Source organism: Eleutherodactylus coqui, chromosome 5 (genome assembly GCF_035609145.1).
Source record: "Eleutherodactylus coqui strain aEleCoq1 chromosome 5, aEleCoq1.hap1, whole genome shotgun sequence".
Lineage (NCBI taxonomy): Eukaryota > Metazoa > Chordata > Amphibia > Anura > Eleutherodactylidae > Eleutherodactylus > Eleutherodactylus coqui.
This window is the reverse complement of record NC_089841.1, coordinates 275,850,993-275,875,481: the sequence shown is the minus strand read 5'-3', so window position 1 is coordinate 275,875,481 and position 24,489 is coordinate 275,850,993. Positions and strand designations below refer to the sequence as shown.

Sequence of the window (24,489 nt, the reverse complement as noted above, 5' to 3'; positions counted from 1 at the left end):
AGGGACGCGGGATGAGACGTTAAAGAAAAGGGGGGGTCCCCCCCCCTCCACACACACTGAAGATAAAAGACCCCAGGTCTTCGGAGATTTTCGGGGGTGGGTCGGGGATAGCCTCGAGGAGAGTAATCAAGGGAGATTGCCCTCACACGATGGGGAAACGAAATGCATATATCAATGTTGTGAGCTGTATTGCTAGTTACTTAATATGATGCCTAGGTCCAACGATGGTTTACTAGTTGTTGAGTCTTTCAGAGATGGACGAATCGCCGAAGGGTGAAGTAAATCCACTCTCTGGCCAAAAGGGTCTGAGGACCCTAGTTAATTGTAAGTTGAGTTATACGCCATTGACTCCCCAAAGTCAATGGGAAAAAGTTGTTGTTTGTAAGTTTGTTTGTTAATGATATTGATTTCAGACCACAGGTCGTCACTCAGAAAAAAGGTCGGACTGGAGGACTACAGAGGTACAGAGGGAAAACCCCTGATGAAAACATCTTAGCGAGCCTAGACCAGGCCAACAAATGGTATGCTTAATCTCACATAGTGTAAGAGGATTTAACTCCCCAGGCAAAAGGAAAAGGGCCCTCATGACATATACCAAACACAAACCAGAAATAATATGTATACAGGAGACGCATTTCTCCCACAATTTGGCTCCTAGATACATTGATCGGAATTACACCAGAAGCTTTTCAGCCGCAGCTAGTAAAAAACAAAGAGGCGTAATGACAGGAGGGCAGATATTGTCTCACATGGGGTTTACTACAGGAACAACCTTTATTAATAGTCAATATGTATGCCCCCTCGGAGAACCCCTGGCCCACGATGAAAAGAGTAGCAAACCAGTTAGCGCGATTTCCACATCACAGGGTACTGTGGGCTGGGGACTTTAACTTCCCCTTCCACGGGACACTAGATAGGTCAAGCAACACTCCAGACAGATTCTCCGCCAAACAGAGAAAAGAATGGGAGAACAAATTAGAACAACATAGATTAGCGGACTCCTGGAGAGAGATACGAGGAAAAGATAGGGGGTACACCTTTTTTTCCGCGCCCAACCAGACATATTCAAGACTTGACTACGTCTTGACCTCAACATCGCTCCTACCTCAACTCACGACCACCAGACATCTCCCATGTGCTTGGTCGGACCACGACCTGGTAATGTGCGAAATAGACTTGGGGAAAATAGCAAAGAACACCTATAGATGGAGGCTAAACGAGACACTAGTGAAAGACCCAATTAGCTCAAATAAAATCACAAGCCAAATCGCGGAATTCTTTGACCTCAATAAGGGCCCGGAAGCCAAGCCGCAATGGGTCTGGCTATCTCACAAAGCATACATTCGAGGCCAACTAATTCAGCTTTCCTCCCAGAAAAGGAAAGAAAAATCAACAGCTTTCCAAGCGCTGGAGAGAAGGTTGTTCCTTTTGGAAGATCTTAACCAACGCAATCCCTCACGGGCAACCACAAAAGAAATAAGAGGCCTCAAACTACAATTAAACACCCTGCTATCTGAGAAAGTAGAGCGGGCGCTACAATGGACCAAATACAAATACTACAAATTCGCCAATAAACCGGATAGATTGCTTGCTGCAAAACTGCGTGATACCTAGAGACTCAACTCTGTATTCAAACTCTATACCCCTCATAGCAATACAACAACAAACCCAAATAAAATTTACGACATATTCGCCAATTTTTACACCTCCCTCTACCAGGAGCATAAGGGAGGAAGCGAAAGCCAAAGGAATGAATTTCTGGAGGCACTTCCAATCCCCGTTATCTCTAAAGAGCAGAGGGATGTACTAAACATTACCATCTCTAACGAAGAAATAGCGGAAGCCATAGATAACTTAAAACCGGGGAAAGCCCCAGGCCCTGACGGTCTTACAGCCATATATTATAAAAAATACAAAGACTCACTAATTGGGTCCCTAAGAGAAATGCTCCAAACTATAATGGAAGGCCAAACTCCACCAAAAGAATTCCTTAACTCTAACCTCAAAGTAATACCCAAAGCAAATAAAGATCCGTTGTTCCCAAAAAACTACAGGCCGATATCGCTCCTAAATTTGGATTACAAACTTTTCACTAGTATATTAGCAAAACGATTAAACCAACTCCTCCCAAAATTAGTACATAAGGATCAGGTAGGTTTCATCCCGCAGAGACAAGCACCAGACAACATCCGAAAGGTTCTAAACATCATAGATCAAGCCCAGAGGTACAACAGTCAGCTTTCCCTTCTAGCGCTGGATATTGAGAAGGCTTTTGATTCCTTATCCTGGGACTATCTTTTTAAACTGCTGGGACGGATGGGTTTTGAGGAAGAATTCCTACAGGCAATAAAATCCTTATATTCCCTAACAACCACCCTACTTAAATTACCAACCACTAAAGAAACCCCAATTCCAATTAAGCGAGGCACCCGACAGGGATGCCCGCTTTCCCCGCCACTTTTTGCACTTGCCATGGAGCCATTAGCAATCGCCATAAGAAAGAACCCAAACATAAGAGGAGTTGCCCTTGGAAGCAACGAATATAAACTGAGCATGTTTGCAGATGACATGTTGCTTACAATCACCCAACCCCTAATATCGCTACCTAATTTAATGAACCTACAGGATAAATGGGCAAGTCTGACGGGACTAAAAGTAAATGCGGATAAAAGTGACATATCCCATATAAACACACCCTCACCACTAATAAAATTAATAGACTTAATCTTTGGCTTCAAACAACAGCTCCAATACATTCCATATCTGGGAATTAACCTGACCCCCTCACTTTCCACATTATATAAATGTAATTACCCCCCCCCTAATAAAAAAAAATAACTGCGGAACTAGATAAATGGGATGATCCAATGCTCTCAGGGATAGGCAGGATACATGCGATAAAGATGAATACCCTGCCACGACTACTATACTTATTCCGAACCCTCCCTATCCTCATCCCGAATGAGGCACTGAACAACTTTCAGAAAGGCATCTTCAAGTTTATATGGGCTAACAAGCGGCATAGAATAAAGAATAAAATCATGTACTACCACAAGAGTCGGGGAGGACTCTCTGTCCCTAATTTAAAGAAATACTATACAACGGCGAGACTAGCACAGTGGATTGAAACCCTCGGGGGAGCAAAAGCACCCCTCTGGGTCAGCATGGAAGAAGCCAAAATATACCCTTACACCCCCCAGGGAACTGACCTGGTCTAGAGGTACTATAAAGGCAAATCTTTTGGAGAAGAGCCCCCTCTCATATCACTCAATGCGGATCTGGAGAGAGACTAGACACAAGCATAAACTGTCAACTAGCCCATCCAGACTACTACCAATAATAAATGAAAAGTTCCCCCCTAGTAAAGATCTAGTGCACTTCCAATGGTGGAAAATAAACGAAGTTACAAATGTACACCACTTGGTAGAAAATTCAAGGCTACTGACGATAAGCCAATTTAAAGCTAAATTCAATCCCCCCATAATCGGAAAACTTCAGAATTAATCAAGTCTACCATTTTTTTAACTCACTCAAGCTTCCACAGACCTTCCCGGACTTGACCACATTTGAGAGAATGTGTCTGAGGGACCCAACGAAAAAGGGCTCCTTGGCCCTGATCTATAATATTCTGAACACACCAGATGGGGAGGGAAGATTACCATATATGGAAAAATGGGAAAAGGATTTAAATATAGAGATGGCGCCGGAAAAATGGAGGCAGTGTTGCGAGACAATTGCAAGGGGGAGCCAACAGGTGTCCCTGATGGAGACATCCATAAAGATCCTCCACCGAACCCACCTGGTACCGAGTAGACTACACCAAATTCACCGATCAGTCTCACCCCTCTGCTTTAGAGGTTGTACGGAGGTAGGCACCCAAGTCCATGTCTGGTGGACATGCCCAGTAGTGAAGAGGCTATGGGCACAGGTTCATAGGCTCATACAGAGACTATTTGTAGGTCCCCTGCATAGGTCTCCAACAGTGCTTCTCCTCGGCGACCGACAACCTGGTGTCAGATACCGTGCACATAAGCTGATCCAGGTGATTTGTATGGCGGTGAGAATTCATATCGCATCCAGATGGAAGCAAAGAACTTTGTCCTTTCAGGAAGTTATGGAAAGAGTCTCCCGGATTGCATTATATGAAAGATTACATGCAATAGGGACGGACACACTAGAAAATTACGGGGAGGTCTGGGAACCATGGATAAACATGGTAGATATACCGGGATTCCGACACGTCCTCCAGTCGACCTAAAAACATCAACTGGGATATGAAAGAAGGGAAAGGGGGGAAAAAAAAAAAGAGAGAAGACCACAGGATTTGGAGTAGAAATGAGTGACGACCAAAGCTGAATTTAGTTAATGTTTATTGGTTTAAAGGATAAAATTTATGAATAAACATAGAATATCAGTTAGATAATTTAATTGCAATTGAAGAGATAAGTACAAGTTAGAGATAATTATACCAGTGTAAGAAATATGTTGAATAATCTATAGCATCCCCTGCGAGGGAAAACTTAGGTGAAACAAACATATTATTTGCCATAGCCATAGCATTACATCATACTGTGATCGGGCAGGCAGTCTATCAAGCCACCCCACTGTGGCCCCTGGCTGCCATGACACCCACAAGGCTCCCTGCGATCTCATGGCCATACAGGACCCCCGAACATTGGAATATAAGAGCTGTTACTGTAAGAAACAGCTGACGCCCACGTTCTATGGAAAGAGATCACCCCGCGATCCCTCTTCATAATACCCCGACGCTGCAGGACGTAAATGTACACCCTGCAGCATTAAGGGGTTAAACAAGGTTGGGAGGCAGGAGAGGGAACTGGGAAGATCCATCGCAGAGGAGTTGTGAACCAAGTCCTTTGCCTTAACACACAAGTTTTCCATTTCCTGCTGATACCAGGAACTCCACTATAAACGTATGTCCCAATGGTGCGGAACCCCAATATGGGTGGCCAGAAGGTTTCCCCAGGTCTCTGATTTGTGGTGGAGATGCTCCCACGACATAGGCCCTTTTATACATATTTACTGGTCCTGCCCCTTGATTTCTCCACTATGGCGAGAAGTAAACTTCTTGTACAATATGATATACAAAGTTACTTTCACCCCAGAAATAAACCCTTCTATGATTTCAGGACCCACCTCAAGTTAAAAAAAGATTTTTCCTCCTGGCTATGCACCAGATTATCCCTAGACCATGGAAATCAATATTACCCCCAACTAGATTGATGTGGCTGGAGGCATTGAACTACATAGTGTATATGGAGTGTTAGGCTGGCTACCCGGCTATTTCAACCAGACACGGGCGTTGCTCTGCTCCTTCTGTATGAATAGCGTTTAGCTGTTTACTTTCCATCAGCACTGCAGGAGTTAATCCTTCCTAGTGCACTCAGCCCAGCTGCAGGGTAATCAGCTATTACCGTCCTATATAGCTATGCTGGGGATCCTCCTCCTTGCCCAAGTATTGGTGTGTGTTTGTCAGGCATCCTGCTCCTGACTTCAGCGTCTGCCTTGATTCCTGATCTCTCACCTGGTTTCCGTTTGCACTCTGCCTGTCCCAACGCCAGACCAGATCCTGTTCAGAGCTCAGACTGTTCACGGCGCTTTGCACTATTGTGTCTGACCCCCGTGGGTCAGCTGCCATCCACATCAGGACTATTCCAGGAGGTAACGGCTTGCTCGGTTTCCCACGGCGAAATCCAGATCCAGGGGTTAAAGGGTGAATACTGGGAAACTGTCAGGACAATGCCCTTAGGTTTAGCCCAAAGCCAAACTGCTTGGTTGGCACAGTGGGTCCACACTCGCTGTCCATAACATGGAGAAGCTCAGTGCCAACGTCAACAATAGCTTTTACTCCACATGGGCATCCTGGATCATATTCCATGCTTCTTTCCACCTAAAGACATGGCTACTTACTGGTGTTGTAACTTCATAACTTCTTGACAATACTGTCATACACTTCATATATTAAGATGTGGATGGATCTTCCATGATTTCAGGTATGCTCTTTCCCCTCATTCTCTCACTCTTCCTTCTGTCTTATGCCCCCACCCCTCCCCCCCAACATTCCCTATTTCCTAAGTTGGGCTTAGTTACAAAGTTAAGGCCTCTGGCCGCTTGAGCTGCGCCCAGCGACCTCCAATACCGTTCTAAAGAATTCAATTGGGACAGCTTCTTTCCTTGGACTATATAGAAAGAATGTTTTCATTCCAACAAAGGATATTGTATCAACACGTTGTACAATTAATTGATCCTCTTTGTAACATGTGGCTCTCTAATAAAATATTTTTGAACCATAAAGTGCTTACGTTAATTCCATAATAAAGTTCCATTATCAGAACATCTCAGCTTATAAGTGAGAACAATGTTGGTAACAAGCTCAGACAAATCCAATTCCCTGTTGTTGTTCTCCGTGATATTGCCAACGATGGAGTGTAAAAATGTAACAGCCGCCACAACTGGATTCAGGTGATTAATGTCCCTTGGTTAAAAAATGTGGTTGGTTCCCCATTCCCACCCAATGACCCCAAACACCAGCTACTTATCGGAAAGGTTGGCGCACATGGGAGTTATGGAGATGGACAAATCAATGATTGACTTAGACTTTAAAATGGAGAGGCACACAGAAACACCTCTTTGCAGCTGGATACAATAGTTGAGCAGGCATCAGAAGAACCTCATTTTCTTAAGAGGTGGTGATCTCAAAAACAAGCGGTGTGTATAGATAGTGACTACTATGCGGCTGGAAAAAAGCTAGATCCTTGGATGGAAAGAACACGGGCAGAGTGGTGAACATCATGTGCCGGCCTGTAACCTGATCACAACAATCTGCTCTTCTAACCATTGGCACAAGAAGCCCGGTAAATGGCATGTCTATTCAGCTAAATGAGAATACCAAGAAAAAAGTATTTCCATAAAAGACCATGCATGATGTCCAAACCAGAAAGAGCAAAATAGCCACACTCTCTGGAGACTCCAAGAGGAGCAATGTGGGCTGCAGAGGTCTCATCCTCTGAAATACACCTCCAAGGGACTGTAATGTTAAAGGGGTTAGCCACCTTATGTTGCCAATTTTCTAATCCACGGGAGGCAAGAAAATGTAAAACTTGCCATATATATCACCGTTATATCTCCATCCATTAGATGTTCTGTGCTATTTTTCTGTTTAGGAAAGTCATGCCCTCTGGTTCAGAAACCCCTCTTCTCCAGTCAGCAAGCAGCCAAGAGCAACATTAGAGGAGCTGCAGGAGTTTCTGGCAAGTACTGGTTGTGTAGTCATGTGACAACGCTCTCCCGTATTCTTCATATATCTGGACTGGGGGGGGGGGGGGCACGGTGGGAGCCTTTTCTAACAAAGAAAAATATCCAAGCCTGGCTATACTTTGCCAAAACGTACATCAAGTCTGCCAAAACAGTTCCAAATATCAGTCCAGTTTGGTACAAAAGCATCACGCCTTTGCTGAACAACTGAAGATGAATTTCACCTTTCAACACAACAACGCCCCAAGGCAGAGCGTCAAATCTGTGAAAGGACTTTGCCAGAAGAAGATCAAAGTTTTAAAATGGCACAAAGTGACCACTGGATTCTTGGTCACCTCTCTTACCAAGGTCCTTCTCCCCCGATGACTTACTTTGGCGATCGGCGGCTCTAGGAAGAGTCCAGGCTCTTCCATGTAAGTATTATAGGGGCCGCTGGGCTCTTGGTCACCTCTCTTACAAGACCCTTCTTCCCTTAGTTTGGTGGGTTGGCGGCTCTAGAAGAGTGCTGGTTGTTCTTCCATGTAAGTACTATGGAGGTCACTGCGCTCTTGGTCTCCCCTCTTACAAGACCATTCTCCCCTTTACTTTGGGAAGGGGGGGGGGGGGGGCAGCTCTAGCAAGAGTCCAGGTTGTTCTTCCATGTAAGTATTACGGGGTCCACTGGGCTCTTGTTCTCCTCTATTACAAGGCCCTTCTCCCCCTTATTTTGGGGTTGGCAGCTCTAGAAGAGTCCTGCTTGTTCCTCCATATAAGTATTATGGGGACAGCTGAGCTCTTGGTCTTCTCTCTTACTGAGGCCCTACTCCTTAGTTTGGGGGTCGGCGGCTCTAGGAAGAGTCCTGGCGGTTCTTCCATGCAAGTATTATGGGAGCCGCTGGGTTCTTGGTCTCCTATCTTACAAGACCCTTCTCCCCTTAGTTTGGGGGTTGGCGGCTCTAGGAAGAGTCCTGACGGTTCTTCCATGCAAGTATTATGGGAGCTGCTGGGTTCTTGGTCTCCTCTCTTACAAGACCCTTCTGCCCTTAGTTTGGGGGTCAGCGGCTCTAGGAAGAGTCCTGGCGGTTCTTCCATGCAAGTATTATGGGGGCTGCTGGGCTCTTGCTCACCTCTCTTACAAGACCCTTTTTCCCCATAGTCTGGTGGGTTGGCGGCTCTAGAAGAGACCTGCTTGTTCTTCCATGTAAGTATTATGGGGGCTGCTGGGCTTTTGAGAACTTTCAGAGCTGCAGAAATGTTTTGTAGCTTCTCCAGATCTGAGCCTCCACACAATCCAGTCTCTGGTCTCTGCAGGCAGTTTCTTCCTCCTTGTGCCTTGGTTTTGGCTCTGTTATGTATTGTGAGCGGTGAGATCTCATATAGACGGGGGGCATCTTTTAGAATTATGTGCAATCAGCTGAATTTATCACAGGTGACTCCAATCACGGTGTAGAAACATCCCAAAGAGTCGCACCAAGGGCTGGGAATACTTGTCAGTGCAAAATGGTATTTTTTGATTCCTAACATTTTTGAAGGATTCCTCCCATTCTGCGTCCCGGTGTCATTGTGGTACTGAGGGCTGAATGAGAGGAAAACTTCATTTTTTTTTAAATTCACACAAGAAAACAAAAGGTTAAAAAAAGGTGAAAGTGTCTGAAAACTGCATCCCCTATAGCTACACAGGCCTTATGGGCCCCCTGAGGCTCCTGGGCCCACCGCATCCCCTATAGCTACACAGACCTTATGGGCCCCCTGAGGCTCCTGGGCCCACCGCATCCCCTATAGCTACACAGACCTTATGAGCCCCCTGATGCTCCTGGGCCCGGGAGCCACTGCATCCCCTACAGCTACACAGGCGTTATGGGCCCCCTGATGCTCCTGGGCCCGGGAGCCACTGCATCCCCTACAGCTACACAGGCCTTGTGGGCCCCCTGAGGCTCCTGGGACCAGGGACCACCACATCCCCTATAGCTACACAGGCCTTATGGGGCTCCTGGGCCTACTGCATCCCCTACAGCTACACAGGCCTTATGGGCCCCCTGCTGCTCCTGGGCTCGGGAGCCACTGCATCCCCTACAGCTACACAGGCCTTATGGGCCCCCTGAGGCTCCTGGGCGCACCGCATCCCCTATAGCTACACAGGCCTTATGGGCCCCCTGATGCTCCTGGGCCCGGGAGCCACTGCATCCCCTACAGCTACACAGGCCTTGTGGGCCCCCTGAGGCTCCTGGGACCACCACATCCCCTATAGCTACACAGGCCTTATGGGGCTCCTGGGCCCACCGCATCCCCTGTAGCTACACAGGCCCTATGGGCCCCCTGATGCTCCTGGGCCCGGGAGCCACTGCATCCCCTATAGCTACACAGGCCTTGTGGGCCCCCTGAGGCTCCTGGGACCACCATATCCCCTATAGCTACACAGGCCTTATGGGGCTCCTGGGCCCACTGCATCCCCTGTAGCTACACAGGCCTTATGGGGCCCCGGATGCTCATGGGCCCAGGGGCCACTGCATCCCCTATAGCTACACAGGCCTTATGGGGCTCCTGGGCCCACTGCATCCCCTGTAGCTACACAGGCCTTATGGGGCCCCGGATGCTCATGGGCCCAGGGGCCACTGCATCCCCTATAGCTACACAGGCCTTATGGGGCTCCTGGGCCCACTGCATCCCCTGTAGCTACACAGGCCTTATGGGGCCCCGGATGCTCATGGGCCCAGGGGCCACTGCATCCCCTATAGCTACACAGGCCTTATGGGGCTCCTGGGCCCACTGCATCCCCTGTAGCTACACAGGCCTTATGGGGCCCCGGATGCTCATGGGCCCAGGGGCCACTGCATCCCCTATAGCTACACAGGCCTTATGGGGCTCCTGGGCCCACTGCATCCCCTGTAGCTACACAGGCCTTATGGGGCCCCGGATGCTCATGGGCCCAGGGGCCACTGCATCCCCTATAGCTACACAGGCCTTATGGGGCTCCTGGGCCCACCGCATCCCCTGTAGCTACACAGGCCTTATGGGGCCCCGGATGCTCATGGGCCCAGGGGCCACTGCATCCCCTATAGCTACACAGGCCTTATGGGGCTCCTGGGCCCACCGCATCCCCTGTAGCTACACAGGCCTTATGGGGCCCCGGATGCTCATGGGCCCAGGGGCCACTGCATCCCCTATAGCTACACAGGCCTTATGGGGCTCCTGGGCCCACTGCATCCCCTGTAGCTACACAGGCCTTATGGGGCCCCGGATGCTCATGGGCCCAGGGGCCACTGCATCCCCTATAGCTACACAGGCCTTATGGGGCTCCTGGGCCCACTGCATCCCCTGTAGCTACACAGGCCTTATGGGGCCCCGGATGCTCATGGGCCCAGGGGCCACTGCATCCCCTATAGCTACACAGGCCTTATGGGGCTCCTGGGCCCACTGCATCCCCTGTAGCTACACAGGCCTTATGGGGCCCCGGATGCTCATGGGCCCAGGGGCCACTGCATCCCCTATAGCTACACAGGCCTTATGGGGCTCCTGGGCCCACCGCATCCCCTGTAGCTACACAGGCCTTATGGGGCCCCGGATGCTCATGGGCCCAGGGCCCACCGCATCCCCTATAGCTACACAGGCCTTATGGGGCCCCGGATGCTCATGCGCCCAGGGGCCACCGCATCCCCTGTAGTTACGCCCCCGATGCAGAGTTTGAATTCTCCGAGAGAAAACAAACCTGTTGATGCACCTCTGCGCCTCGCGGCGGCGGCGAGTGTCGTAGCGCACAGAACCGCGTAAAGAAGCCCAAAAACCGTACAGCCATCCTGAGGGCCGGCCCGTCAGCCATAACCTGGGCCCAGAGGACCCCGCTGTCCGCATCAACTCCAGAGGTGAGACCCCCGACCACCTTACTTCGGCCCTGGTAATAGTTATACCGCTCCCCGTGTGTATTTCGGGTGGCCCCTTGTGCGGCCTCTGTTGTGGCTCCCGCAGCCCTAGACCCCCGGGGACAGTATACAGCAGCCGCCTCCACTCCCCTATAAACCATCAGAGGATGCAGCCGGCAGGCAAGTAGTTTCGCTCGTAAACTACATTTACCAGCAGCCCTTTCTGTGGTCGCCATGCTGCTGGTAGTTCGCAGTCCTATGCCGCCATACAGAGGAGCGGCCGCAGGAACTACATTTCCCATGATGCAGTAGGTCTCGTCCTGACCCCAGCAGTTCCGGGTGGTTATGGCGGCGGTGTAGCCGTGCACGGGGCACCGGGATGTCGGTAGTAAAGCTCAGCTCCCTGTCTCGGCTTCTTCGGGAACAGGTGGCCCCGGGGACTGTGCTGTGTCTCAGTTGTCGCCGACTCCTTGCCCGAGGTGAGTGTCCCGGGAACAGAGCACGTGAGGCTGCGACCTCTGACCTTTACCTGTCCTGGCACCTCTATGGTACCAGCGTCCTGGCATCAGGGGGGTCGCATGCGGACTGCCCGCTAATGTTGTCTTACAGCATACAAACCCACAAAACAGGAAAGTGGCATGCAGCATGTCACCACCTCATAACACACCATGAGGCCTGAGAGCTGCCGCTCCACCTGGGGCGGTAACACCCACCGCGCCGTCACAGGCCGCCGCGCCATCTGGGGCGGTCACGCAGACCGCGCCGTCACAGGCCGCCGCTCCATCTGGGGCGGTCACAGGCCGCCGCGCCATCTGAGATGGTAACGCCCACCGCGCCGTCACAGGCCGCCGCTCCATCTGGGGCGGTCGCACAGACCGCGCCGTCACAGGCCGCCGCTCCATCTGGGGCGGTCACGCAGACCGCGCCGTCACAGGCCGCCGCTCCATCTGGGGCGGTCGCACAGACCGCCGCTCCATCTGGGGCGGTCGCACAGACCGCCGCTCCATCTGGGGCGGTCGCACAGACCGCCGCTCCATCTGGGGCGGTCACAGGCCGCCGCGCCATCTGAGATGGTAACGCCCACCGCGCCGTCACAGGCCGCCGCTCCATCTGGGGCGGTCGCACAGACCGCCGCTCCATCTGGGGCGGTCGCACAGACCGCCGCTCCATCTGGGGCGGTCGCACAGACCGCCGCTCCATCTGGGGCGGTCGCACAGACCGCCGCTCCATCTGGGGCGGTCGCACAGACCGCCGCTCCATCTGGGGCGGTCGCACAGACCGCCGCTCCATCTGGGGCGGTCACAGGCCGCCGCGCCATCTGAGATGGTAACGCAGACCGCGCCGTCACAGGCCGCCGCTCCATCTGGGGCGGTCACACAGACCGCGCCGTCACAGGCCGCCGCTCCATCTGGGGCGGTCACGCAGACCGCGCCGTCACAGGCCGCCGCTCCATCTGGGGCGGTCACAGGCCGCCGCGCCATCTGAGATGGTAACGCCCACCGCGCCGTCACAGGCCGCCGCTCCATCTGGGGCGGTCGCACAGACCGCGCCGTCACAGGCCGCCGCTCCATCTGGGGCGGTCGCACAGACCGCGCCGTCACAGGCCGCCGCTCCATCTGGGGCGGTCACGCAGACCGCGCCGTCACAGGCCGCCGCTCCATCTGGGGCGGTCACGCAGACCGCGCCGTCACAGACCGCCGCTCCATCTGGGGCGGTCGCACAGACCGCCGCTCCATCTGGGGCGGTCGCACAGACCGCCGCTCCATCTGGGGCGGTCGCACAGACCGCCGCTCCATCTGGGGCGGTCACAGGCCGCCGCGCCATCTGAGATGGTAACGCCCACCGCGCCGTCACAGGCCGCCGCTCCATCTGGGGCGGTCGCACAGACCGCCGCTCCATCTGGGGCGGTCGCACAGACCGCCGCTCCATCTGGGGCGGTCGCACAGACCGCCGCTCCATCTGGGGCGGTCGCACAGACCGCCGCTCCATCTGGGGCGGTCGCACAGACCGCCGCTCCATCTGGGGCGGTCACAGGCCGCCGCGCCATCTGAGATGGTAACGCAGACCGCGCCGTCACAGGCCGCCGCTCCATCTGGGGCGGTCACACAGACCGCGCCGTCACAGGCCGCCGCTCCATCTGGGGCGGTCACACAGACCGCGCCGTCACAGGCCGCCGCTCCATCTGGGGCGGTCACACAGACCGCGCCGTCACAGGCCGCCGCTCCATCTGGGGCGGTCACACAGACCGCGCCGTCACAGGCCGCCGCTCCATCTGGGGCGGTCACACAGACCGCGCCGTCACAGGCCGCCGCTCCATCTGGGGCGGTCACACAGACCGCGCCGTCACAGGCCGCCGCTCCATCTGGGGCGGTCACACAGACCGCGCCGTCACAGGCCGCCGCTCCACCTGGGGCGGTCACACAGACCGCGCCGTCACAGGCCGCCTCTCCACCTGGGGCGGTCACGCAGGCCGCCGCTCCACCTGGGGCGGTCACGCAGGCCGCCGCTCCACCTGGGGCAGTAACACCTGCCTCCACAGCCCGCCCAGCTTTATATTAGGTGCCCTCCGTTTATTGCGCTGGTCGTTATGGATACGACCATGCCAGATGTGTTATATATACAGGAAGGTGCGCGAAAAGGGTCTTTTTTCTCCCTTACATTTTTTACGTCCTCCCAGGCTCTGACTGCTATGATGCTGCATCATCGCTCACAATAGCAGTCGCGGGTCAGTGTCTGGTATGCGGTTGCCATGACAACCTATCAGTCCTTTGCAATTACATAGCGGAGGGCCGATGACGTCTATACTGATCATGGCATGTGAGGGGTTAACAGCTGGAGGCTGGCTGTCAGTCGTCTCCCGCTGCAGGATGACGTGGGCTGACCTCTGAAGCCGTGCTATTCACAGTACGGAAGTTTATGTCCTGTCAAGTTAAATACCACCCTGCGAGGATGTAAACTTATGCCCTGTGGCATTAAGGGGTTAAAAGGACTTTTTGGGTTTTTCTCCCTTTAATATGAGAAAACGCCTGAAACCCTGCCGCACCTCGCGCTCTGTGCATTGTGCTATGAATGGAGGGAGACCGCGGGTGGCGGTTATTTATGACAGCTGACACCCAGCAGCAGCAGCTCCAATAAGCTGTGTGACTCATCAGAGCTGTTAACCCTTCAAATGCTGCTGTCAATTCATTTAAATCTCCCGAACGACATTGGGGGATCCTGTACGGCCCCCCCAAAGAGATCGCAGGGAGTTGTGTGGGTGTCATGGCAGCCGGGCCATGGCCTCACAGGGCTGTCTCGGCAGACTGCCTATCAAGCCATCCTGTGAGGTGGCCTGATAGACCGCCTGTCCAATCGCAGTCTGATGTAATGCTATGGCATTACATCATACTACAGGAGCGATCAAAGCATCGCATGTTGTGGTCCCCCGGGGGGGCTAAAAAAGGTAGAAACAAGATCAATGAAGTCTTACTAAAAAAGAAAAGTTCGAAGACCCCCCCCCCTCTTTTGTCATATTTATAATATAAGAATGTAAATAATAAAATGCATATTTGGTATCGCTGCGTCCGTAAAAGTCCGATCTATCAAAGTATTGCATTATTTATCCCGCAGGAGGAACGTTGTCTGCAAAAAAAATAAAGAACGCCAGAAATGCGTCCCCCCCCCCCCCTCCCCTTTAGTCACCCTGTGTCCAAGAAATGAGCCCTGGCACAACTATGTCAGCGGGAAAATAAAAAATTTACTGCGCTAGGATGGCGGCGGAAAATAACAAAAGATGTATATTTTGAAAAAACAAAAAGTAGTACAGCAAAGAAGAACTCTACAGGTTGGGCGTTGTAGTAATGGTGCGGGCCCACAGGATAAGGCAGGTCATTTTTGTTGTAGTTTTTTTTTTCCATTTTAAGTTTTTCAGTGCATTATATGGTAAATTAATAGTAACATTTAAAGGGGTTGTCCCGCGGCAGCAAGTGGGTCTATACACGTCTGTATGGCCATATTAATGCACTTTGTAATGTACATCGTGCATTAATTATGAGCCATACAGAAGTTATTCACTTACCTGCTCCGTTGCTGGCGTCCCCGTCTCCATGGCTCCGTCTAATCTTCAGCGTCTAATCTCCCGATTAGACGCGCTTGCGCAGTCCGGTCTTCTTTCTTCTGAATGGGGCCGCTCGTGCCAGAGAGCGGCTCCTCGTAGCTCCGCCCCGTCACGTGTGCCGATTCCAGCCAATCAGGAGGCTGGAATCGGCAATGGACCGCACAGAAGACCTGCGGTCCACCGAGGGTGAAGATCCCGGCGGCCATCTTAGCAAGGTAAGTACGAGGTCGCAGCAGCGCCAGGATTCGGGTAAGTACCGGACGTTTTTTTTTTTTTTTACCCCTGCATCGGGGTTGTCTCACGCCGAACGGGGGGGCTATTGGAAAAAAAAAAACCCGTTTCGGCGCGGGACAACCCCTTTAAAAAATAGAACTCGGCCTGCAAAACACAAGACCAGCTGCAGTATTAGACTAATGCTGGGTTCACACGCTATGGCTTCACCGTGGAGATCTCCTGGTTTTGCCACAGCGAAAACCTGGGAGGTTTCCGCGGGATAAGCACAGCTTAAAAGCCTGCAGCACTTAGCCGTGGGTTTTGGAGCAGCTTCACCGCATGCTTCTCCGTTGCGGCCGGCGCAACCACAGAAAAGAGCAAGGCCGCAATGGGGAAAAAAAAAAAAAGACATGCTGGGAATCTGCGCCGCGGCGCCGGGTAATACCAGCTGTGCAGCAGCGGATTTTCCACCCTGTGTGGATGGGATGTTTGACAAATCTGTCCACACGGCTGGCTAACCCCCGGAGTAGCGGCTGCAGGTGAGTATTACCATCTCAGATGGTGCGAAGGGGATGTGGGTGATACTGACTCCAGCCTTAGGGTTGGCCTTGTTCACATGGCGGATGTTTGTAGTGGGTTCCATCCCTGTGGCTCGCGGGTGTCCATGCACATGGCGGATGTCGCGGGTGTCCATGCACATGGCGGATGTCGCGGGTGTCCATGCACATGGCGGATGTCGCGGGTGTCCATGCACATGGCGGATGTCGCGGGTGGCCATGCACATGGCGGATGTCGCGGGTGGCCATGCACATGGCGGATGTCGCGGGTGGCCATGCACATGGCGGATGTCGCGGGTGGCCATGCACATGGCAGCTCCATTTGTGTCAACATCTCCTTAAGGCAAACCTCTGTATGACAAGGAAAAATAAAAGCAGATTAGTTCTTAAAATGTTTTTCTTTCTTCCAACTTTTTCCAGGCTGTTTCCAGGGAAGCGCTTACAGATATTCGTCTTCTGCCAAGCCGAAAGATGAGATTGGCGCCGGTGAGCGATGCCGGCTGGAGCTCGTTGAAGGTCTGTATCCAATAATGTAGACGATAAGAGCGATGTAATAACGATGCATGTAGTTGTAACACTAGTTTAATGCTTCGCAGCGGGACCCGACCCGCGCCCCTGCAGAGAGCAGCACGGACTCACCTGCTTCGCGGCTCCGGCTGTTTGATGTGCCGGCGCATGCGCAGACCGGAGCCGGCGGACGGGAGGGGGGTTTCTGTGCGAGCCCCGCACACAAATGGAGCATGCCATGATTTGTTTGCCGCGCAAGATTTTGTGCGGACAAATCTCGGCCCTCTGCCTAGGATTGTGTTTTGTTAACGCAATCCTATGGCCGCTTCCACGGGTGGAAATTCCGTGGTAAATCCCGCCGCGGAATTTACGCCCGTCTGCAGGCGGCCTAAGGCATCACTGAAGGCGTAGCAGACCATTTCTAGGCGTCTGTGGCGTTTCTGTATACGGGGCTGCGGGGCACAGTGCTTGCCAGCAGAGCTGTTGGTGCTGGCCTTGGCACTGAGTGTGAATATACCGCAAAACACCTTCACCTTGGGGGGGTCACACATAGGCGCCACGCAGGGAGCTGGGTGTTACCGCCCCACAATCTGACATTAGGTTTGTTGCCTGAAAGCTGGAAGGCGGCTTCATCACTACAAGGGGCTCCTGATAAGTCTTTGGCTTCACCCAAAAAAATGAGATGGGAAGATGACACTTTCCATTTCTCCCACATCCTCTCCACTGATGCCAACACACTTCTTACATCGGGATTCCAAGTTCTGGAAGCCTCGCAAAAAGAAGCATTTCGGTTGTGCCTCAAACCAGTCATCCGTAGCAGCCATGGCATCAGTAATGGGGTGACATTTGGTCCCCTTGAGGTGTTTCTTCAGGTTTGGATACAGATGATAGTCGGAGGGAGCTAGATCTGGTGAACAAGGTGGGTGGTCAACCACCTGGAAGCCGAGCTCCACCAGTTTTGCTGTGGTCTTTTGTACAGTGTGAGCGGAGGTGTTGTCTTGCAGGAACAAGATTCCTTTGGACAGCTTGCTGCGCCTTTTGGCCTTCAGAGCTGCCTTCAATTGGTCCAAAAGTTTAATGTAATCCCTTGCATTGATGGTGGAACCATTGTGAAGGTCGTCCACTAGGAGCACCCCCTCCTTATCCCAGAACACAGACGCCATCACCTTAGTGGCTGAGAACCACTGGGCCTCCACTCTCTGACTGCTCCCCCTAGTGGTGGCTGTATATATCTGTATGTAGTGAGCTCCCCCTAGTGGTGGCTGTATATATCTGTATGTAGTGAGCTCCCCCTAGTGGTGGCTATATATATCTGTATGTAGTGAGCTTCCCCTAATGGTGGCTGTATATATCTGTATGTAGTGAGCTCCCCCTAGTGATGGCTGTATATATCTGAACACAGACGCCATCACCTTAGTGGCTGACAACCACTGGGCCTCCACTCTCTGACCGCTCCCCCTAGTGGTGGCTGTGTATATCTGTATGTAGTGAGCTCCCCCTAGTGGTGGCTGTATATATCTGTATGTAGTGAGCTCCCCCTAGTGATGGCTGTATATATCTGAACACAGACGCCATCACATTAGTGGCTGACAACCACTGGGCCTCCACTCTCTGACCGCTCCCCCTAGTGGTGGCTGTGTATATCTGTATGTAGTGAGCTCCCCCTAGTGGTGGCTGTATATATCTGTATGTAGTGAGCTCCCCCTAGTGGTGGCTGTATATATCTGTATGTAGTGAGCTCCCCCTAGTGGTGGCTGTATATATCTGAACACAGACGCCATCACCTTAGTGGCTGAGGACCACTGGGCCTCCACTCTGACTGCTCCCCCTAGTGGTGGCTGTATATATCTGTATGTAGTGAGCTCCCCCTAGTGGTGGCTGTATATATCTGTACACAGACGCCATCACCTTAGTGGCTGAGGACCACTGGGCCTCCACTCTCTGACTGCTCCTTGGTTTCAGGGTCATACACATAAATCCAGGTCTCATCCATGGTGATCAGTCGATCCAGGAAGTTCTTATCAGTCTGGAAACGCTGACAAATGGACCGGGAAGTTGTCACTCCATGCTTCTCTGATCTGTTGTCAGACATTTGGGGACCCACTGTGCAGATGGCTTCTTCATGGATAATGACACAAACCCGTTCCCCATAATCCCCCATGATGTCGGCTATTCCTGCAGCCGGCCGATTCTCCAGTATCCCTCCTCTGCTCTCATTGGCTGTGAATATCGCCTTAGACTCCGCCATTTTGTTTTCCCGCGTGCCGAGATCACTGTTGTCATAAGCTACAAACACAACATTGTGAAAACATGTATTAGACACATAAGAATTTAATGAGAAAGCTTAGACCTCAAGGATGGATTACAGAAAGGCAGATTTTAATGAACTCAGAATGAGGGAAGAATCCAATGGCTGGATGTTCTTAAGGACAGAAATGTCCAAGAAGGTTGGGAAATATGGTGAAATGAGATTCTCAAAACACAATCGTTACCAATCCCTAAAAGAAGGAAGAATGGGAAGCATTTAAAGAGACCAGGATGGATGAACACAGAACTTGTACACATGTTAGAGGAAGAAAAATATGTTTATCAAATGGGAAGAGGAGGGAATATCTAAAGAAGAATATAATGCGGTCTGCAGAAACTGTAGGGAAAGGGTCAGAAAAGATACAGCTGATAATGAACTGAGGCTTGTAAGAGAGGCCAAAAGCAATAAAAAAGGATTTGGGGGGTCAAAAGCAAAAGTCAAAGATGCTATTGGATGTTTACAAGATGAAAATGGTGAATTGGTTAAGAATGATGAGAAGGCCGAATTTTTAAATTTCTATTTTGTATCTGTTTTCTCTCAGAAAGTAGATGGAACATCAAGTGATCTTCCCTGTGCTATTGGGGGAATAAAAGAATGCAGGCTATCTGTAAGCAGAGAGATGGTGAGGGAACACTTGGCTAACTTAGATGAATCCAAGTCTCAAGGTCCAGATGAATTACGTTCTAGGATACTAAAGGAAGCAGCGGAGGTAATTGCTGAACCACTCGCCATAATCTTTGAAAATTCCTGGAGAACAGGAGAAGTCCCAGAAGATTGGAAAAGGGCAAATGTTGTCCCTATCTTCCAAAAAGGGAAGAAGGTGGATCCAGGAAACTACAGGCCTGTGAGCTTGACTTCTATACCGGGAAAGACCTTTGAACAGATTATTAAGCAGCATGTATGCAAGTACTTGGATGAGAATGGAGTAATTAACCAGAGGCAGCATGGGTTTGTAACAAACATGTCATGCCAGATTAACCTAATTTCCTTCTATGACAGAATCACCGACTGGGTTGATCAGAGAAATGCGGTGGATATAGTATATCTTGACCTTAGTAAAGCATTTGACAAAGTATCTCATACCATAATTATTGAAAAAATGACCAAATCTGGGATTGACAAGGCAACTGTAAGGTGGATTCACAACTGGCTGAGTGATCATACTCAAAGAGTGGTCATAAATGGCTGCACATCCAAGTGGGAGAATGTATCAAGTGGGGACCACAAGGCTCTGTCCTGGGCCCAGTGATGGCCAACATTGTTATAAATGATCTGGAGGAGGGAATTGATGGAAAACTGATTAAGCTTGCAGACGACACAAAGCTAGGAGGGATAGCTAACACTAGAGTAGGGTAAGGGAGAGAGAGTATTCAAAAAGATCTAGAAAAGCTTGCATAGTGGGAGGCGACTAACAGAATGGTATTTAACAAGGAGAAATGCAAAGACCTACATCTGGGCAAGATTAATGAGAAAAGCCCATACAGAATGGGAGGAATTGTGCTAAGCAGCAGCACATGTGAGAAAGACTTGGGTATACTAATAGATCATAGACTGAACATGAGTCAACAATGTGATGCAGCAGCCAAAAAGGCAAACACAATTCTGGGATGTATTAGAAGCATAGAGTCTAGATCACGTGAGGTCATTATCCCCTCTACTCCTCCTTAGTCAGACCTCATCTGGAATACTGGGTCCAGTTCTGGGCACCCCACTTTATACAAGACCTAGACAAACTGGAGCAAGTACAGAGAAGAGTTACCAAGATGGTGAGCGGTCTGCAAATCATGTCCTATGGGGAACGGGTAAAGGATCTGGGAATGTTTAGCAGAAGAGAAGGCTGAGAGGAGACTTAATAGCGGTCTACAAATACCTGAAGGGCTGTCGCAGTGCAGGGGGGATCAGTCCTATTCTCATCTGCACAAGGAAAGACTAGAAGCAATGGGATGAACCTGCAAGGGAGGAGACACAGATTAGATATTAGACAGTGAGGGGGATCAATGAGTGGAACAGGTTACCACAGGAGGTGGGGAGTTCTCCTTCAATGAAAGTCATCAGAGGCCGGACAGACATCTGTCTGGGATGATTTAGTGAATCCTGCACTGAGCAGGGGGTCGGACCCGATGACCCCGGAGGACCCGATGACCCCGGAGGACCCTTCCAACTCTACCATTCTAGGATTCTATGATGTAACATTTATTACCATAGAAACGAAAAGAAAACAAAGCCAAAGACTTATCAGCACCCCCTCGTAAAACTGCATGAAACCACTAGAGCTTGCATCCTCTTGTAGAAAGAACATTGCCTTTGTATAGTATACGGCTTATAGTGTCCTATATACAGATCCCCCCCATCTCCTCTGTATAGTATATGGCTTATAGTGTCCTATATACAGATCCCCCCATCTCCCCTGTATAGTATACGGCTTATAGTGTCCTATATACAGATCCCCCCCCCCCCCCGTCTCCACTGTATAGTATACGGCTTATAGTGCCCTATATACAGATCCCTCCATCTCCTCTGTATAGTATACGGCTTATAGTGTCCTATATACAGATCCCCCCCATCTCCACTGTATAGTATACGGCTTATAGTGTCCTATATATATATATATATATATATATAGGACACAGATTCTGCGGGCCTCAGGCATGGCCTTCTGTCCCGAGGTCCAGTATCCTGCCAGGAGATCCTCTGCTGGAAGCTGACAGCCTGGCTACTGAGTGACCGAGATTGAGAGCCCAACGACTATCATCCAAGGTGATGCACACTCTCTTAAAAGTCAAAAGAACTCTACCTCCGATATATACGAGGGTCTGGAGGATAGACCTCAGCAGCCTGGATCTTAGTTTGGTGTTAGCCTCTGCACCCCTCCCTTTGACACCCATACATTCGGTATCGCTTAAAAACCTATTCCTCAAAGTAGCCTTACTGATGGCTATTACAACCCATGGGCGGATTGGTGAGATACGGGCATTACCCTGTAGAGTCCTACTTAAAGGTGCTTGACTAGATCGATCTCTTCTTCCTCAAGCGGTGTTGATGTTCCACATGGGGAATAATTCTACCTTCTTTCTGTTAGCATTTTAACATGACAAAGAAGGGCGCTTGGACCTCAGACGGGCCGTCCTGTCCTATCACACGTCTCAAGGTCCTTTAGAAAATAGGATAACTTATTCCTTCAGTTTCAGTATTAGGATAAGGAAAAGGCAGCGTCTAAAGATCCCATAGCAAGACAGATTAGGACAAGCATATAAAGCAGAGATCTGCCACCCCCGGAGGGGTTAAGGGCTACGAGGGCCCTCGTATCCTCATGGGCTGAAGGTGGTGAAGCCCTACAGAGCAGATTTGTAAAGCTTCAACGGGATGTAACATCCACGCATGGTCTAAGCATTATCACCTGGATCTCCATTCTGGTAGGTAGCTGGTCTCCAGGCCGTGGACCCCCGTCCCCCCCCAGTGTCACTGATAATCTGGTATAGCCTCCATGTGTGCTGTCAGGATGGATGGAATGGTAGAACTGGAATTCTTCTTACCGTTAATTCCTTTTCCATGAGTCCATCATGGCGGCACGCACTTACCCATCCTGATAAACTGCTGTATATTGTGCGTGTAAACATAACCATATGTTGGTCTTTCAGCAACAATAAAAGACTAGGCTACGTATCCGTGGTGATAATTTGATGGTCCTGGGGATGGATGGTGGGAGGGGGTCTTCATCCTGTCCCAATGAGCTCAGGTAACCTTCATGCGTTCCGTCATGATGGACTCGTGGAAAAGGAATTAATGGTAAGAGTAATTCCAGTTTTTCCCCTGTAACTGAGGCATCAATAGGAGCTGCATCTGTAGGAGCCCCAGTTATAGGGGAAAACATCCCCCATAGTGACAGTAGTCACCGGCAGAACTGATCAGCGTCTTCTAGGACCCTGCAGCTTTGCTGTAACAGGGAGACCCGGCGGTCAAATGATCACTGGGTTGTATAGTGAAAGAAACACTTTTACTTCTTAGTACATAGCGCTCATTGGGTGCTGTGTATCAGGTAAAGGAGAAGATAGAAGGGGTTAAAAACTGCTTCTCCCTTCTCCTCTGGGTTCTCAGCTGTAACTAACAGCTGAGGACCCAGCCTGCTTCTGATTGATTGCAGATTAAAGCCCAAGTGCTGTATATTGACTGTGCTTGGTCCTGAAGGGGTTGCGGGACAAGTATCAGCAGGTTTCTCTTATACACTTCTTATATACTCTATGTATTTTGTGTTTTTCAGTCCTGCAGACTCGAGTACAACAACTCCAAGCAGATAAAGCCTTGTCTTTACATGAAGCAGAAAACCAGAAGCTACATCCAGACCACACGTTAGAGAAGGCCGAAGAAAAGAAGAAAATGGTTCAGACTCCAAAACGTTGGATGGAAAAGCTAAAAAATGAGCAGATTGCGAAACGTCAGAAGCAGAAAGCATTGGAGGGTATGGAGAGCAGCAACGGAGAAGCCGAGCAGACTCGGGGGAAGCCGCCGAAAAGCAGTGTAGAGAAGCGTCCATCAGCATCACCCAACGTGCCGAAGGTAGACCAGTCGTTACTGCAGGATAAGGACGGAAACCGATATGGAGGAGTCCAGCAAATGCTTCACTGCTACTTGGAGACTTGCATCTTCTTGGGAGAAGTGAGCAGAGCTCAGAACTGCTTGCAGTATTACCACCAGCATGGGGCAAGGAGGGCGCTGCTCAATATCTCCATGTACAACCTGCTAATGAGGGCCTGGGCCAAAGAGGTAAGAGGCGGGAGGATGAGGAGTGAGCGCTGCCGCCAGTGGGGACTGGAGGGACTGCAGAGGACCGGCAGACACAAGCTAATACTTAGTCATTCCTTTCTGCAGGCTTCACTTGCCAAAGTTGGGCGCTTATTTGTCATGTTAGACGAAGCTTCTCTGAAACCAAATCTGGGGTCGTATGCTGCCGCTCTGGAGGCCATGGGCCGCGCCGACTGCAACGCCAGAGCCATTCACAGGTAAAAATAACAGAGTGTTAGTTTTCTTGCTTGTATTTCACTTCTCCACTTTTTGTTTAATGTCTGCATTTCTGGCAAAAGTAATTGAAATACGTGATTTGGGCGTTTTCTTCATTTTCTGGTCCTTGATAAACAGGGTTGTCCAGTTGTGAGCTATTGGTGACCTATCCTCAAGGCAAGCCATTAACCCCTTAGTGACCGCCCTATAGGGTTTTTACGTCCTTCAGCTGCGGGACGTGTATGGAGGGAGATCGTGCTGCTGTTTCTAACAGCTGACACCCACGGGCAACAGCCCCAACAAGAGGCACGGACGATCGGGGCTGTTAACTCTTTAAATGCCCGTACAACCTCCCCACAATGACATCTTAGGGAGCCGTGTGAGTGTCATGGCAGCCGGGCCTTCTGAAAGGCCCCAGGGCTGTCATGGCAGTATGCATATCAAGCTGTCCCCGTGGGGTGGCCTGATTGTTTGTCAGGTCGCAGTATGATGTAATGCTATGGCATTACATCATACTGCAGGAGCGATCAGAGCATCGCATGTTGTGGTCCCCTAGAAGGACTAAAAGAAAGTGCAAAACTTTATTGTCCTTATTTTTACAAAGTATTTAAAAAAAAAATAAAATAAAAGTTAAAAAAACCACAAAACCTTTTGGCATATTTAAGATAGAAGAATCTACATAATAAAACAAAAATACATCTT

At 50.7% G+C, this 24,489-nt stretch overlaps 1 protein-coding gene across 1 annotated transcript in view; it reads left to right on the top strand.

The window, feature by feature from the left end:
- Positions 1-11,441: 11,441 nt before the first annotated feature.
- POLRMT (RNA polymerase mitochondrial) overlaps positions 11,442-24,489 on the top strand; it is a 55,071-nt gene continuing 42,023 nt past the window's right edge. The window contains exons 1-4 of the mRNA XM_066604763.1: positions 11,442-11,590; positions 16,398-16,493; positions 23,051-23,553; positions 23,659-23,789. Coding sequence (XP_066460860.1) covers positions 11,491-11,590; positions 16,398-16,493; positions 23,051-23,553; positions 23,659-23,789 — 830 coding nt within the window. The 5' untranslated portion in view covers positions 11,442-11,490. The remainder of the gene's footprint in view (positions 11,591-16,397; positions 16,494-23,050; positions 23,554-23,658; positions 23,790-24,489) is intronic.